Source organism: Balaenoptera physalus (assembly GCF_965194825.1).
Source record: "Balaenoptera physalus genome assembly, chromosome: 7".
NCBI lineage: Eukaryota > Metazoa > Chordata > Mammalia > Artiodactyla > Balaenopteridae > Balaenoptera > Balaenoptera physalus.
Genome location: NC_138886.1, coordinates 44,805,456 through 44,822,517, shown reverse-complemented (window position 1 = coordinate 44,822,517; position 17,062 = coordinate 44,805,456). Strand labels below are relative to the sequence as shown.

The 17,062-nt window shown below is 38.6% G+C and overlaps 1 protein-coding gene across 4 annotated transcripts in view; it reads left to right on the top strand.

Moving 5' to 3' along the window:
* Window positions 1-11,707, top strand: part of OSTF1 (osteoclast stimulating factor 1) — a 48,148-nt gene extending 36,441 nt beyond the window's left edge. For 2 of the 4 annotated variants that reach the window (XM_082471109.1, XM_082471111.1), the window contains exons 8-11: window positions 1,721-1,799; window positions 5,016-5,114; window positions 10,671-10,701; window positions 11,116-11,707. In XM_082471109.1, the coding sequence (XP_082327235.1) occupies window positions 1,721-1,799; window positions 5,016-5,114; window positions 10,671-10,701; window positions 11,116-11,155 (249 nt within the window). In that variant the 3' untranslated portion in view covers window positions 11,156-11,707. The remainder of the gene's footprint in view (window positions 1-1,720; window positions 1,800-5,015; window positions 5,115-10,670; window positions 10,702-11,115) is intronic. The other 2 variants (XM_082471110.1, XM_082471112.1) reach the window with 2 other exon arrangements.
* The last annotated feature ends 5,355 nt before the right edge of the window (window positions 11,708-17,062 follow it).

Sequence of the window (17,062 nt, the reverse complement as noted above, 5' to 3'; positions counted from 1 at the left end):
GATTGAGCCTCTAATTTTCTTAGTTTTCCTCAGAGGTTTTCTCATCTTAATGTTTTATTTTGGTCACCTTCTTAATTCCCCAGAGCACTGTATTAGATCTCTGTTGCTGTGTAACAAATTGCCACAGATTTAGCAGCTTAAAAGTATACCCATTTACCTTATGCTTTCTATAGGTGAGAATTCTGGGTGGCATAGCTGGGTTTTCTGCTCAGGGTCTCACAGGTTGGAATCAAGGTATTGGCTGGAGTGGGGTTCTCATCTGGAGCTCGAGTCCTATTCCAAATTCATTCATGTTGCTGGGAGAATTGTGTTTCTTGCACCTATGGTACTGAGGCCCTCAACTTTTAGAGACCACCGCTCCTGATGGACAGTTCACAACGTGGCTATTTGCTTTCTTTCTCAAGGCCAGCAGGAGATTGTGTTGCTGGTGCTATGCCTTTCCTTATAAGGGCCCACCTGACTAGGTCAGATCCACCCAGGGTAATATCTTTTGATGAACTTAACATAAACTGATTAGAAAATATGGGTGTGATATCCTGTTATATTCACTGGTCTCACCCACACTCAAGGGGAGGAAATTATACAGGGAGGTGTATCCCAGGGGGCAGGGAGCTTGAGGGCTGTCTTAGAATTCTTTCTACCACAAGCTCCTCCTTTTACTCTTATTTTTACTTTTACATAGCATCTTTTTCTCATTTCCTAACATAATGTCATATTATATCTCCGATATATTAATTATGTACATATTTTAAAACATTTTCTGCTATTCACTACACTGTGTCTTTTTCCTCTGAGATCCATTAGCTTTGTTTTGATCTTTCTTCAGATATTGGAGGCTGTCCTCAAATATATAGTGCCTTTGTCTGTCCATTCATGTTTGAGTGTGACTGAAAGCTCTGTGTGCTTGTGGGGCTTATTGACTGGTGGTTTTCTCCATAGGGTGAAGTGGTGAGGTCCTGAATGTTCTGCTGGCTTATACCCAGATGCCAGTTAAAATATTCCCTTCCTCCCCCACATTGGGACTGTTCAGCTCTCCCAGAGAAGTATTCTCCAGCCTCCTCCCTGGGCGTAGATGCTAGACTGTACACACTGGGGCACTGGGGTAGGTAAAGGCAGCTGGGAGAGGGGTCTTACTGCTCAGTTTGTAGGTTTTTCAGCTAGCCCCCTGCTTTTAGTTCCTAGCCTAGTTGCCACCTTCTCTTGTGCCTGCAAGTTCCATGAGCTTGGAAGCTATCTGGTTAATTTCTCAACAGGGTAATTCTACCATCTGTACTGGGTCATCTGGCAGCAGGGAGAAAGGAAGGTGATCTGGGGTTCTGGGGTTCTAATTACTCCTGAGAAACACTTTCACCCAGTACTCTTGGTTTCACTCCCATGCCTCATGCCTGCTCCCGTGTCTCCAGGCATCTCCAGTTCCTAATTCATGCTGGTTACTGCGGAGACAAATCTGCTTGTTTCCTCCTGGCGTCTCCCTCTGCAGGCATCTGCACTTCCACCTGTGCTCTGCCGAGTCAGTTTCTCCTCTTCCATCCCATTCCCTTTCCCCACATGACTCACCTCTCATCTCTTGAGTCTCCTTTCCCTCTTTGGAATTTTATATGATTTTATAACTTCGTTCTCATTTTAGATTTACTTAGGTTAGAGTAAACCTAAAGTCATGCGCGTTTTCAATCCACACTCTCTTTTTCAAATGCTGCTTTCTCTTGTTATATCACCATAGAACAAGTTGGGAGACACAGCTTTGCATGCTGCTGCCTGGAAGGGTTATGCAGATATTGTCCAGTTGCTTCTGGCAAAAGGTAAAGTGTGCTTAGTTTATCTGGTCTTTGCTTACCCTGAAAAATAGGCTACATCCACTTATACCACTTGAAATAGTAGGGAAAATGATAGGCTTCTTACTTTAAAACTGGACTTTTGATCTCTACTCTGCATCACAGAGTTGTTAGGATAAGATAAAATTGAGGTGATTTGTGTAAGTTTTTAATTTTAACTCAAAAGCTTGGTAAGCTTTAAAATCACATATATTACCCTTAGTAAGAATTTATTGTACATTTCTGCAGGATTAAAGGGCCTCAGAAGGAAGGGGTGTGTGTGTGTGTATGTGTGCATGCGTACACATGGGCATGCACACATACAGAGGAGATCTCTCTAAGAAAGCTGTATGGGTAAAGTTGCTGAGGCCCTTGTTCTCACAGGAAAGCTTGATAGATAAGAAAGAATGCTCTGGCTACGATGTCCTGCTTTGAGCTGAGCAGATGCTAGATGTACAGAAAATGAGAAGATACGTTGATTCCCTGTTTTTACACAAGTCAGAAGCAACAGTGAAATTATGGACTCACCATCCATTCATCTATTTGTCCCACAAATATTAGTTAACCCTTATAGAAGGCCAGGGATATCACCCCCTACTGCAACCTGGTCCAGAAGGCTGTAATATAGGATGCTGGAATCCCCAACCTACATGTCACATGGATGCACTATCATTAGGGATCCTTGGAGCAATGTTGTGGGTTATATGAGAGGAAATGTTTTTGATTTAAAGGCTGTTGATGATGTAAACTCCAGGTGCAAAAGATCAGACACCTTGAGGACCACTGTAGTGCCCCCCCAAAGGTACGCCAACATCTGCACTGTCTGCTATGGCAGCCACTAAGCACACGTGCTACTGAGCCCTTGAAATGAGGCTAGTCTGAATTGAGATGTGCTGTAAGTGTAAAATGAATACCAGATTTTGAAGACTTAGTAGGAACAAAAAGAGTAAAGTATCACAATAATTTTTATATTGGTTACATGATGAAGTGATAACACTTTGGATATACTGGGTTAAATGAAATATATTATTAAAATGAATTTCACATTTTGAAAACGTAGCCACTAGAAAAATTTTAATTACATCTATGGCTCACATAATTTTCTGCTGGGCAGCGCTGGTTGAGAGGGACACAGGAAATGGTTGAGTTTCTCCTCTAGCATCCTGTCTCTGAACATTTCCCGTCCTGACAGAAATCATGTATGTGAGTTCTCAAATGTAAAGTAAGGTATGATTAGTCACAGAACTATGAACCCGCAGGATTTTTGACCTGTAGTACAGCGAGAGAATGAGGTTTTCCCTATAACCCCAGCTGTGGATATCTAAATCTGTTCATGAGAGATTTTCACACACGGTCACCGTATTCCTAATTAAACATACTATTTTTTTCTTGACAGTAGTTTTGTGCCTTTGAGTTTTAGGACATTTATATTTTGTTTACTGGAGAGGATGTGGTTGTAGAGAAAATGGCACTCTCAAACACCGGGGCAGAAAGTGTAAATTGGTAAGCCTCCTTGGCAGGCAGTCTAACAGTAGCTAGCAGAATGAAAACATACATATCCTTGCATTTCAGCACCACTTCTAGGAAACCGTCCTTCAGAAATGCATATAAACAAAGATGTTGTTCAAGGAGGTTCACGGCAGCATTGTTTGTGATAATGAAAATTAGGAACAGCCTAAACGCCCCTCAATAGAGGAGTGGTTAAATAAATTTTGGAATACCCACAAAATGGAATAATTACAAATATTTAAATAGATTGGGTTATAAGTATGTGTACTACTAAGGAATGAATACGATGATATATTACTAAGTTAAAAAAATCAAAACTAGTGGTTACCAGGGAGGAGAGGGAGGGAAAGGGGTAAGATAGGGGTAGGGGATTAAGAGGTACAAACTACTGTGTATAAAATAAATAAGCTACAAGGATACATGGTACAACACAGGGAATATAGCCAATATTTTGTGACAATTATAAATGAAATATAACCTTTAAAAATTGTGAACCCCTATGTTATATACCTGAAACTTATAAATATTGTACATCAACTAAAAAAAAAAGGAAAATATCATTGGCAAAATAAAAAAATCAAATTACAGACTAATACATGGAGTATGATTTTGTGTATATGTCCACATATGTCTGTGAATGCATTCTTGCACATAAGGGAGGTGGGAACTGATCCCCACTTGTTGGGAATGGTCACCTCTGGGGAAGGTAGAAGATGGGGAAGGAAGAGGTTAGTTGAAGACTGAAATGAGAAGGCTGAAATGGGCCAGCCTCCTGGCCCATCAGCATACATCTGTATTTTTGAATCTTTGACAATGAGAAAGATTTATGAATTCTGATGTAATTTAACACATAATAAAGACAAGGAAAAAAGGGAGTAGAAGATGGGCTGTGGGAACAATGGATTGCCTCTAGATTTTAGTGTTACTAATTCTGCTAATAAGCATGAGAGTATACTTAAGATAAATATTAATCTCCTCAAGCTCAACTTACATGGTCTTTTCTAAAGACCTTCTTGAAAAGAAGAGGTAAAGGGTGTATTGAATTTAATCTCCAAAAACTCATGCCAAGGCGCGTTGAGTCTAACTGATTTACTGTCCGCAGGGACAGTAAACTCCTCACTGAAAAGTTCACATGCAATTCTATAAGGACTCGAAAGGAAGGCTATATTTTAATTGTGTATAATTATTACAGGTGCAGCAATAAGCTCCCTGATTAAAGCTGCCAAATATGCTATTACTGTTTTGAGAAAGTTTTACTGTTTGGAAAGAGCCTACTTCGTGGCCAGAATGGTTCTCTAGTTAGTTCTGCCAAAAGTGATTAGTTTTGATGGAAAGAGGATTGGCTGCTATATAATTAACACTACTGTTTGTTATATAAGAAAGTTGTTAAGAGAGTAAATCCTAAGAGTTCTCATTACAAGGAAAAAAAAATTTTATATTCTTTTAATTTTGTATCTATATGGGATGATGGATGTTCACTAAACTTACTGTGATAATCATTTCGTGATGTTTGTAAGTCAAATCATTATGCTGTACACCTTAAACTTATACAGTGTTGTGTGTCAATTATATCTCAATATAACTGGAAGAAAGAAAAGAAATAGAGAAAAAAGAAACTAAAAAAAAAAAAAAAAAGGATTGGCTGCTACTATAGAGTCTTCAAAACACCTAATTTACTTTCTTGTGTTGGGGAAGGTGCTAGAACAGACTTAAGAAACAATGAGAAGAAGCTGGCCCTGGACATGGCTACTAATGCTGCCTGTGCATCTCTCCTGAAAAAGAAACAGGGAACAGGTACTTGATTTTAATCCTTCTTCCTCCTGATGCCATCATGACTAAGAGTTATTGATTTAATATTAGGGAAAATTTTTTCATGGTAAATTCTTCAGGTGATTCTAAAGTTAGATTTTATATCCTTGGTCTGAATAAGAACTTCCAACATGGAAGAATACCTTTATGCAAACAAATTTGAAGAGACATCGATTTTTTGCTATGATTAGTATGTTTCTTTTATTACTTGCAATCAAGTTCTAATTACTTTGCTTTCCATTACAGTCCTTATCAGAGAACCATTGTTTCCATATTCTCATTTCAGATTTGTTTTTATGAGTGGTTATCGCTAAATATTTTTTTAATTATGCATTCAAGAGCTTTATGATTATATTTTGTTTCTATTTTAAATGAGGGTATCGAAATTATTTGTAATCAAAATTTTGTAATCAAAATTATTCTAGACTTTGTAAATGTATCGGTATCTCTTCACAGTTCTATGCATGGTTTCTTAAAGATAAGAGCGTATATTCTTTTTTTAAAAATTAATTTATTTTTGGCTGTATTGGGTCTTCATTGCTGCGCACAGGCTTTCTCTAGTTGCGGCGAGTGGGGGCTCCTCTTCGTTGCGGTGTGTGGGCTTCTCATTGCAGTGGCTTCTCTTGTTGTGGAGCACGGGCTCTAGGTGCGCGGGCTTCAGTAGTTGGTGGCTCGCGGGCTGTAGAGCACAGGCTCAGTAGTTGTGGCTCATGGGCTTAGTTGAGTTGCTCCGTGGCATGTGGGATCTTCCTGGACCGGGGATCGAATTCGTGTCCCCTGCATTGGCAGGCGGATTCTTAACCACTGTGCCACCAGGGAAGTCTGAAGATAGAGTGTATGTTCTTAAAGATACTATCTATTGATGTGGGAGAAGAGGTTTGAAAAGTTCAGATGCAATTCTATAAAAATGAAGAGTTTGTGTGGTGGTTTTGAAAAGGTGTTAAAGGAAAGAGAAGGTGTTAAACACATCTGCACTGTTCATGATTACTATTCAGAGACTGGCTGTTGATTTGACTTCCCAGTATGTAGCCTGCTGAATGTGTTCCCCTAGATTCATTCTAACATGGTGATTCCAGAAAGGAGTACTGGGAGTGGGAGGGTGTGAACTCTTCTTCCCATCCACCTCTCCTCTGTCCCTCTTTCATTTATCATCAGCCTCCTGGCCCATGAGAAACCCAGAGAGGTAGAAAAAAAGAAAGGTGGAAGATGCTTGGTTGGAGGGAACACTTGAACTCTTTTTTCTCACTCCTCAAGCCTTATTCTACTTAATTATCTCATGTTTGGCATTTTAATTCCACTTTGAAGTATAAGCCTGTAATGGATACATTTTTACTGCCGTTTTCTAGAAAGGAACTAGTATAATGGAGGATTCACCTTTTGCAAGTCTTTGCATTGCTCCTCATCATTCTGGACTTTTTTAGTATTGCTTTAGAGTCTGAAGTTTAGACTGATTCATGTTGGTGGAGAATCACCAAGACAACTTTTTAGAAATTTCCATTATAGAGGCTAAGTTCATGTGTTTTCATTTTATCCTTAGGGTATTATCATTTTCAGAGTTCTCAAACTTGGGTAATGAGATACTCATTTCTGTTTCTATCATTTGAATCAAATTCCCATTAATGTTTGAACCCTTGGAAGACTTATTTCTCCCTCAGGTATCCCTTGATTTATGAGAAGAGTCAATATTATGCTGTCTCATATTCCATTTCTAGCAGAAGCAGCAAAGTACATCAGTCCCCTGGTTTCCTGCTTTAGTCAATTAAAGAAAGCAAACAGCCCCCCTCTCTTCATGGCTTACCAAGGGAACTTCCCAGAATCATCTTCCTTACCTATCATCAAACTCCCATCATAGTTCTCCTCACAAATCCATTGTTCTGTGTGTCCCTTATTCCAGATAAGTGTTTGTTCCAGATTCTTATTTAACCTCAGTTCAGGTATAGTGTACACTGTTAAGCAGTTAGGGATTTCTTAATTTTTAAGCCATGAATGTTTGCTGGCAGAGCAAGTCTTCCTTTAAAGTAATTAATTACTCATGCATAGATGTGTATAGGTTCTACCAAATGAGTGAGAAAGTGTTTACCAGCTGAGTGGTGTTCCCTAGCTACATTTTGACTGAGAAGCCGTATTTGCAGCCACGTGGGAGAAACACTTTTACTTGAGGTGGACCTCTCACGCCCTGCTGCCTTGGTTGGGTCAGGAAGAAGGACTATGACCTAATTTCCTTTCTCTGCCACTGACTTCCCGTTGCTTTATGGGTACCTCCAAAACATCCTGACTGAGGAGTAAGATTTCTTATGAGCTAAAGGTTATCAGAGTCTCATGCACACTATGAGTTTGATGGTGATAGACAATGAAACTATCGCACCTACTCAGACTCCAGAGAGCTACACCCAGAAGCCTCCACATGAACAACTGGAGCTGGAAGAGGCAGGTGGCAAACTTTTCTCTTTTTCTCCTCATTTTTCTGTAGTCTTTGTAGAAAAGGGCAGGGATGTTGGTGTTCTGTTTCTCTGTTTACTCCAAGTTTCTTTAGTTCACCTTCCTAAATTTGTGCTATACTGATTTCAGTAATGAGGTGATCTTGGGGCCTGGCACACAGAGCCAAGAAATGAATTTTCGTATTTCATTTTTCATGTTACCTTTTTCTCTTTTTTTTTCTTCATTCGCCCAATTATCCAGTTTAAAAAATTTTAATTTGTATTTTGATCCTAGTTGGAATGAGAGTTTGAATATTTGGCCATATAGCAAATTGCCAGCACGAACTCTAAACCAGAAAAGGTATATTCTGATACCGTTGTCCACTTTTAAAAGCACATCTTGAATTTCTTATAGGGACAAAATAATTTACATGTTACAGTTACCATGAAGGGTAACTTTAGGATATAGGGTGGGGTCTAGCCATACTTGAGGATTGAACCTTTAAGTTTAAGTTCTTTTTCCAATTTTTTAAAACTAGGGTATAATTTACATTAAGTAAAGTACATAAATCTTAAGTGTACATCTTGATGATTTTTCTTTTACTGTGCTTACACTTTTTAAAAATTCATTAACCTGATTTAATCCACACTGAAATTAACCTTTTTTTTTTTTTTTTTTTTCTGGCCGTGCCACACGGCATGCAGGATCTTAGTTCCCCAACCAGGTAGTGAACCTGGGCCCCCTGCAGTGGAAGTGCAGAGTCCTAACCACTGGACCGCCAGGGGAGTCCCACTGTGCCTAAACTTATTAACCATAACCCAGATGATAGAGGACACTTCCCACACAACAGAAGCCTCCCTCACAATCCTCTGCTTCTCTCACGATAGATTAGTTTTGCCTGTTTTCAAACTTGATATAAATGGAATCAAACAGTATGTGCTTTTTGGTGTCTAACTTCTTTCACGTAACACATCTATGAGATTTATACATGTTATTGTGTTTATCCCTCCACCATTTGTTTATTTATTTGTTTGTTTGTCTATCTAAGTTCTGGTGCTTTGGAACATATAAATCCAGGGCAGTGAGACTGAGAAAAAAATGGAAGTGAGGTAGGGGAGGCTGGGAAGCACTACTAGGGGATACATTACCGTGATAGTCATGCCCCAAGACGGGCTATGAAGATACAGCTCATTATCAGCACCTGGCCATATGAGAAGTTTCCAGAGAAACTGTGCCTCAGAGCAGTCCACGGAAGGAAGGAAGGAGAAGGAATTTATTTGCCTGGCTCTCACTTTCTATTTGGTCAGAATTTGCACCGTGGCAAGTCATCTTTCTCTTGCTTAAAGCAAAGTGCCGAAGTAACCATTGAAGGACAAAGAATATCTCCAATATCGAAAAACACAGGACTGTAGTAGCAAAGTAGAAAGGGGAAGAGCTTTGCTATTTGTCTGTCTTTAGCTTAAAAGGCTACTTTTACCAAGTTCAAGGCCAGTCCTGAAGTTTGTGGGTGTGTATGGAACAGAACAAAATACCTTCCTCCCAGGTCTCCAGAACTCCTCGTAAGGAGAATGGAGAAGAGTACAGTCAACCCGGAGACTTCTAATAGTTTGGAAGCTTGTGTGAAGTCGTTGAAGCCCACCTCTGTTCTGCATAAAGCCACTTGTTCTTTTACCTTTCTTTCTCTCTCTTGTATAAGATAAATCTGTTTCTATATCCCTGCCCTCTCCCCTGCCCCTTCATTCTTTTTTCAATAATTTTTCTAAACCTATAAAGACTTAAAAAAAAACTACAGTATCATCAAACATCTTGTGATGGTCTAAATTTACCATTTTCTCTTACAAGTTTGTTTATTCTTTGCTTATTTATTTATGTTTTTTAAAGTAGGGTCCAAACTTATAGCTATGTCTCTTGTTTCTTTTTCAATTAGTGTTTCCTTTCCCTCTCCTTTTCCTCTTTGTTTAGCCTTGCAGTTTATTTGTTAAAGAAACTGGGCCAATTTCCCTGAATTTCCCAGTGTAGACATTGCATGCATGCATTCCCGCAGTGTTATTTGTTGCTCCTCTGTCCTCTGTATTTTTGTCAATTGGTGTTACATCTAGAGGTTTGATTAGATTTGGATTCTATCTATCTATCTATCTATCTATCTATCTATCTATCTATCTATCTATCTATCTTAGGGATAGAGGGAAGAATACTTCATAAAGTAAATTGTGTTCTTCTATCAGAGGCGCATAATATCTGTTTGTCACTTGTCCTGCAATGTTAGCATCCATGGATGATCATTGTCTAGATTCATTATTTCCCTAATGGTTGCAAAATGGTGATATTCTAATTTTGTCACTCCTTTCTTGGTTATTAGTTGGAACATTCTATAAAGAAAAATTTCCCCTTATCAACTGTTTGGTTACTAGAGCAATAGTTTGTATATCAGGGGCAGAATAAAGGCTTGATTTTTGCCTTTTAAGAGTTTTCAAAATAACCTGCTGGTTCCCTATTATTTTTCGAAGGGGGCCAATGAATTCTCTTTGGTGTGTGTTGAAATATTTGCTGTGTTTTAATCCAGCATAGTTTCCTTACTGGTAGCCTATCTTTGGCTAGTGGAGGCCTCTTCTGGTTGGATCCTGAGCCCTTTTAAAATGATGCTGTCTTTGCTAGGATCCTTGTTTTATGGCATAACAAGAGGTTTCAGGTCTACCTTTTACAGTTTCTTCCCCAGACTTGGAATCAGTCATGTCCCCAATGAGCATGGGCTTATAGTATTTAGAGACCATGTTCTGGGTGCTATGTATAACATACATTTATTGAGCTCTAACAATGTGCTTATACTTGCATTTCAGTTTTCCCCTTAAAACTATACCTCGTGTAACCTGTTGCTATAGGAATTTGACTAGACAGTTTGAATTTGACTGGACAGGTGAACAGTTAAAGATCAGATGTCTTCCTTTTGAACTCTATTTAAGGTTGACTTAACATTTGATGGGGTTCAGCTCTTTCTATTTTAAAACTTTTATTTTTCATTTCAGTTTCTTTTGCTTCTGAGTATACTTTATCAATGTTTTCTAAAATGAAACTGAAGCTTTTGTGTTTTCATTCTCTTTCTTTTCCTTTTCCCCCCCTCATTAGTTATCTTTCTACCCAGTGACCTTGCCCTCAGGTAAGGCCACGGGTTGTCGACTGACTGAAGCCACCTGTGCACTTGTCATTGGGAGAGGAGGTTGGAAGCACAGTTGTCAGGGTGGACGGGCTTCTGGTGTGTTCCACATTGGTCATGGTGCATGTGACTGGTCGTATTTTGTTTGAGATAGACTAATGGTACCTCAACACCATGTGCTTTACTTTTCTGCATGTCTAGGTAACATGCAGACAAATGTATTTGTCAGCCTCTGTGGCAACAGAAACTAATCAGTTAGACTGGAAAGCAAAAGGAGAAAAATATCCTTGGGGAAAATACAACCCCTAGGTCTGAGGGAAGATTACAGTGTTTTGAATTGTCAGGAGCTTTGAAAGTGAAAACAAAATCTGAGCCATTTGTAATTTCTCTGTTTTGCTTTTCCCCCATTCCTTTTAGATGCAGTCCGAACATTAAGCAATGCCGAGGACTATCTTGATGATGAAGACTCAGATTAATTCCTTTCCAGAGCTTTGAGATCTAAAACTTGTGTCGCTTTTGCCATTTCAAAGCCTTGTCTTTGCCAGAAGAGTGTTGGTAACTGTAAAAAAAAAAAAAAAAAAAAAAAAAAAGTCTATATGAACGTGGCAGTATTGCACTGTTTGAATAAAACATGTAAATGAATAGTTTTCACCTTCAGTTTGCCAATAAGTGACTGGATATTTTGCTGTATAAAGTACATTTTTGTTCACCAGAGTAGAACAAGAAGAGATTATTTCTATTTATCAAGCTTAAAGGAATTTTAAGAACTTTTTTCTTTAAAAAAATCGGGTTTTTTTTTTTTTTTTTAAAGTTCTTTACCTCAAGGATTGAGATATTTTGAATGGATTTTTCAAGGGGGGAATGCTTATTATAATAATAAACCGAAAGACTTAATAGAAAATCGTCAGCTATTCTGACAAAAATAAACATTTTAAGAGACTTTATTTCCTTTGTTTTGTGGTATCACTCTTTGCTGGTAAATAAATAAAGCTTTTTATATTTATATTTAGGTAAAGACTGATTTGATTTTTTAAATAACATTTTGTATTATTAGCACAGAAGAATCATAGTAGCCAAATTTTCTTTTTATTTTTCTGAATACAGTATACTTTATTGACGGTACATGACAAAGTAGGGCTCCCTAAGCCCCTCCCCTTCTTTAGGGGGTCTGGGATGGAAACCGTGTGGAGGTCGGGAGATTCTCCGTGTCTTGGGGGATCAAGTTGGCATAGTAGCCAAATTTCTGTTCAGCCTTCTATATCTGCTTTGACTAAAGTGAAGACAACAGTCATTGAGGAGATACATTTCTAATAAAATATATGAACTTTAATAATTATGAGACTTTCAATTTTCTCTCCAATGTTGTCCTTAATGTGAAGAAACCCAGCAACTCATTAAAGTTTGCTTAAGGTTTAAAAGATTAAAAATTGATTTCCTTATTACGGAAGCTGCTATAATTTTCCATAATGGAGTAGCGTTCAGTTTTTCACTTTGGTGACAATTATTTTCTCTAAACATGGCTCTACCTCGTAATGATCTGGATTCTTTTGCTAAAACATCAGTTTAACATTGCAGGGAGCCTTCTAATTTTGTATCACTGCAGTGATGATATTAGAAATGACACAGCCATTGGCATTTGCCTGGATTCCAGGCCCCAGACCCAGAAGTATATTTTGCAAGAAGCCTTTGATGCTGATTTCAAAAAAACACATTGATGAAGAGAAGAAAATGTTTGAAGAAGGAAGTGGGTTAGCTCAGGAAATGAATAACTGCCTCTAGAGGAGTTTCCTCTGTCTGTGACTTTGGCTTTTCTCTCTGTGGGTGCTTTGAGAAAGGATACCCTGAGAAGCCTGGTAGAGGTCTATCAAATACCCCAAATAAATTTTAGTAGAAAGACATCTGTACAAGTAGTAACAGCGAAAGATGAGCACAAAATCTGAAATTAGTAAAAAAGTATTTTATTTTCAAAACAAACGTGTAAATTTTAATTAAACATTTTTATTGCTTCATAAGGATAAACTTGAATATATGAAATTCTCATTGAAATTCTGTTCCCACAGAACCTTTTAAGGATTTGTTTTTTAAAATAGGGCTTGTGCCTTAACAAAAAGCTTTTGGAAATCTCTAACTTTTTACTCTTGTGTACTTTGGACCTGGGGTAATCAGGATAGATGCCAACTAAGCACTCAATTTTTTTTTAACATCAGTAGAGATAATACAGTTTGTAGGAATATAGATAATTTTTATGAAAATACTACGTGCTTGTTGTAGATTTATAATGTATTTGAGGAAAAGAGGCCTCACTGTCATTGCTTTTAACATTATCAAAACTAAGAGAATTCTAGAAAGTTGGCCAACTATGTATAGTTTTTTTGGCAGTGGAGGGTAGACTTAGGTATATGCACAATTTTTTTGGTTGAAACAGCACAATGCATTTGGCTGTGGTTGAAACTCCATGGGAAAATTTACTTTGCTGCTTGTTTATTCAGTCTAGCTTATCTGAGCTTTCACAGAGATTGTTTAATGCTGAACTCAGCAAAAAAATCCAGTTCCAGGAACTTGCCACCACTCTGACTCTGTGCAGAGGAGAGCTTTGATTATATTCTAGAAATGACTTTTTGAAGGTTTTGCCGTAACCCGAGCTTTCTGACAGTCACTGTGGCCTGAACTCCTTCCTAGACACTGCATCCTTTACATAGAAAATGCCTTTCAGCCCCTTGGGCAGTGGGAGACTTGTCCAGCTATAGGCCCAGTAACCTCATGCAAAGAACAGTTTTTATCATAGTTTCCCGTTTTAGTTTCTTTCTGGGACTGGTGTCTTGCAAATTATTTGTTGCTAGACTGCCGTGCATTACAGTTGTCAGTTTCTGTTTCTTCAGTGAGCACCCCCACTGGCTGCTTTTTAAAATAGGATTGGCTATGTTGTTACCCAAAGGGAAATGTTGAGCAAAGCAGTGGTGACCGTATTTTTTTTTTTTATCTTAAAAATCAAACTGGAAATAATGCTAAAAATGAAATCTGAGATAATTTTAGGCAGAGGAAAACATAATGTTTCCATATAAACTTTCCTCATAAATGTTCTTTATTGTGTAGAATTTCTGATTTACTGATATTTTTTCTTTTGTGAATCACGTACTTTTCATCTTTTCTTTGTAAATGATGATTTCTGATAGGCTACAAGAGCCTAACATTTACATCTGACCATCAGCATTTCCCTGTTGACTTTTTTGTGTTTGTTCTCGTGAATTTTATGTTGTAAATATGTATGTAGCAGTAATAACACAGATAGCCATACATTGTGCAGTCAGACTTCGAAGTGTCTGATTACTAAAAGTTGAGGTTTTGGTGGGAGAGGTATTGCAAAAGATTTTGCTCTCTATTTTAACTGAAAATATAGCTTTGGTGAACAGTTTTCTTAAGTGAAGGAAAAATTACAGACCACAAATTTACGGTTTCTGTCTCCTTATTTCTTAATAACAAGTCTGTACATCTTCTCCTCCCCCCTTAAAATGACATAAAATTAAATAAAACAACCATTTATTAAATGCCTACTCTGCTAGTTCTGTGCTAGGTACTTTCATAGACTTGATGTCACTTGATCCGTACAGCAACCCCCGGGCGGCGAACATTAATGCCCCTACCTTTTTACAGAGAAGCTGAGGTTTGAAGAAGTTAAGTAACTGGCTCAAGGTCACACTGCTGGAAGGTGGAAATGCAGGTCTGGCCGACTCCTGAGCTCATGCATCTGCTGCCTACTGCAACTGACAGGTGACGCCATTCACATGCTGCCAGAAAAATATGTAGACAGAGACCAGCTCCTTTTCCAACTCAAGCTTTGGATGTAGTATCTAATAAATTGAGCTAATGTAATTGAATGTGTTATTTAAACCAACCCTCTAAAAAAAAATTTTTTTTTTAATAAAGGATCTCCTTTTTTTTTTCCCCAGAAAAATTTTGGCAAAACTTTTTGGTTCCCAGTAACCCTGAAGAAATATGATTTAATGAAGCAGGTTGTACCCCTAAGTTTCCAAAATTTCCAACTCAATGCATAGCAGACGAAGTATTAAAGAAGGAAAGTCTAGATTAGCAGCTGTTCATCTTGCTCTGAGTTTGCATTGCTAAATTCAACATTTCCCTCAGAGAGTCTGAGGGCTCCTCACATATCTCCACCTCACCATGAAAATAAATGCGTCCCTGGGAAGGGTCGGAGAATGTTTCTTACCCAAGTGTGGGGCGTCATCATGGACATGTAGGTAACCTCACGCTTCCCAGGCAGTTCCGCTGTGTCTTCTGCCAATGGCCACCTGCTTGTGGTTCCCAACAGGCTCCCACCTAAACTTGCATTGTTGCCAACTAGGAGCTGGAGTGAGGCCAGGTTCCTGGCTGTGGTTGGAAAAGAAAACTGAGGAATCTAAAGGTGCGAGTTAGAGAGACTGAGAGGAAGCAGGAAGGAAGACGGAAGAAGAGACAAGGAGGAAAGAGGCTAAACAGCAAAGGAGAAATGGTGACCTTTCATAAATTACCCATAGTTCTGATATGAAATCATAAGAATGCTTCAAGAAGTGGCTAAGCGTATGGGCTTTGGAGTGGAATTCTCTGGATTCAAGTCTGGTTCTGTTGCCTGTTGCTGAGTGACCTGGACAGGTTACCTAAAACACTCAAGATTCCTTAACTGTAAAATGGGGGATGTAATAGTACCTACTGCTTAAAGTTAAGAGGATTAAATAAAATGATCTATGTAAATGACTTGGGATAGTACCTGGCAGAGTAACTGCTAAATAAATGTTGGCTATACTCATAAGCTTGAATGAGGAAGTTTTCATTAAAAACAGATGTGTGCAGATGAAGAATGTATTAACAGTGTTTTTCAAAGGCACCATTATTGTGAAGAGTGGGATTCCCTAAAATGCTTTTAAAATGGGTGGAGGACAATGTTATTTCCTTAACAGTCATTGAGATGTGTTTACTTGTGATAGTAGCATTTTTCAAGATAAATATACTTTCTGTGAGTTACAGGAAGAGATGTGTAACTTGAAAAGACCTGGTAATTAGTTGTTATTATTAAAATAATTCAAACGTCAAGTGGGGAAAATGTCTCTGCCACCGCTTCAGCTTTGTATTGTTGCTTTGGAGTGGTCTGATGGGCTTGAAAGACCATAGGTCCAATATTTGGTATGTGGTGATTTCTAATTGGAATTGGATGATTTCTAATTTGGTGTTAGCATCTTGCTCTTATATATGCCTTCAAAATGGGAACAATGTGTCTATTTAAATGGATAAGCTTTTCAGATTTGTATGTTTCCCCCATGAGGTCTAAGCTTCAAGAATTTGGTCTCCCAGTGTCAATGACATACAGTAGAGAATCTAAGACACCTGGAAGTAAAGTATCATAGAATCCTCATTAACTTTGAACAAGAAGGCGATAGTATAAGGACTAAATTGGGTATTTCATCATTTGCCACTCCAGGAGGGGAACTGTTGGGGCCACGAGGAAAATGCCTTCTTATTCCAAGAGGAAGTTTCAGATGTAGAAGCGAGGCCTGTTTGGGTACTGGGTGGTGTGGAGAATCAGCCGAAGCCAGTCATTGACTGAAACTAGAAATAGCTTCAGAGAAGTCCACAGCTCCGAAAAGCTCTCAGGTAGAGAGGATTTGTCACTGTGACATCAGGACTCAGGGAAACCTGGCCTGTAGCCCTTGCCATGTCATTTCTGAGCGCTGTGACACTAGCCAGGCCCCTTGATGCCCCTGTAATGAGGATCAGGTGACATTGGCTCCTTGTGTGAATGCCAAGTGTCATTGCTGCAACTTTTTAGAGGACCTCGATCAAGGATCTGAGTTTTGAGATCCTTGTAATCCTTGTAATTTTTGAGATTTTTGTAATCTCAGATTACAGCATAAGTCACTGTGTGGTTGCTGTGTCAGTTTTCCATCATGTGATACCCCCTGATCTGCAGCAGGACACATGAAGAACCCCTGCACTTAATCTCAGAACTGGGGTTCAGATGGTGGATCTCAGGATGAAAGGGCACTTGGAGGTCTTCAACCCAGCTAAGTATGAGTGTGGTGTGGTGTAGTGGGAGGTTTTTGCTTATCTTTAGATCTGCATTCATCAGTGCTGGGGATACTGCTTTTCTATGAGTCATGTGATTTCCACATTTTTTTTTTAACATCTTTATTGGAGTATATAATTGCTTTACAATGGTGTGTTAGCTTCTGCTTTATAACAAAGTGAATCAGCTATACATATACATATATCCCCATATCTCCTCCCTCTTGTGTCGATTTCCACGTTTTTAACCACTTGGTCACTACTTACAGATACTGTATCAAATTTGTGAATGCCTTTCTTCTCCCTCTTAAAA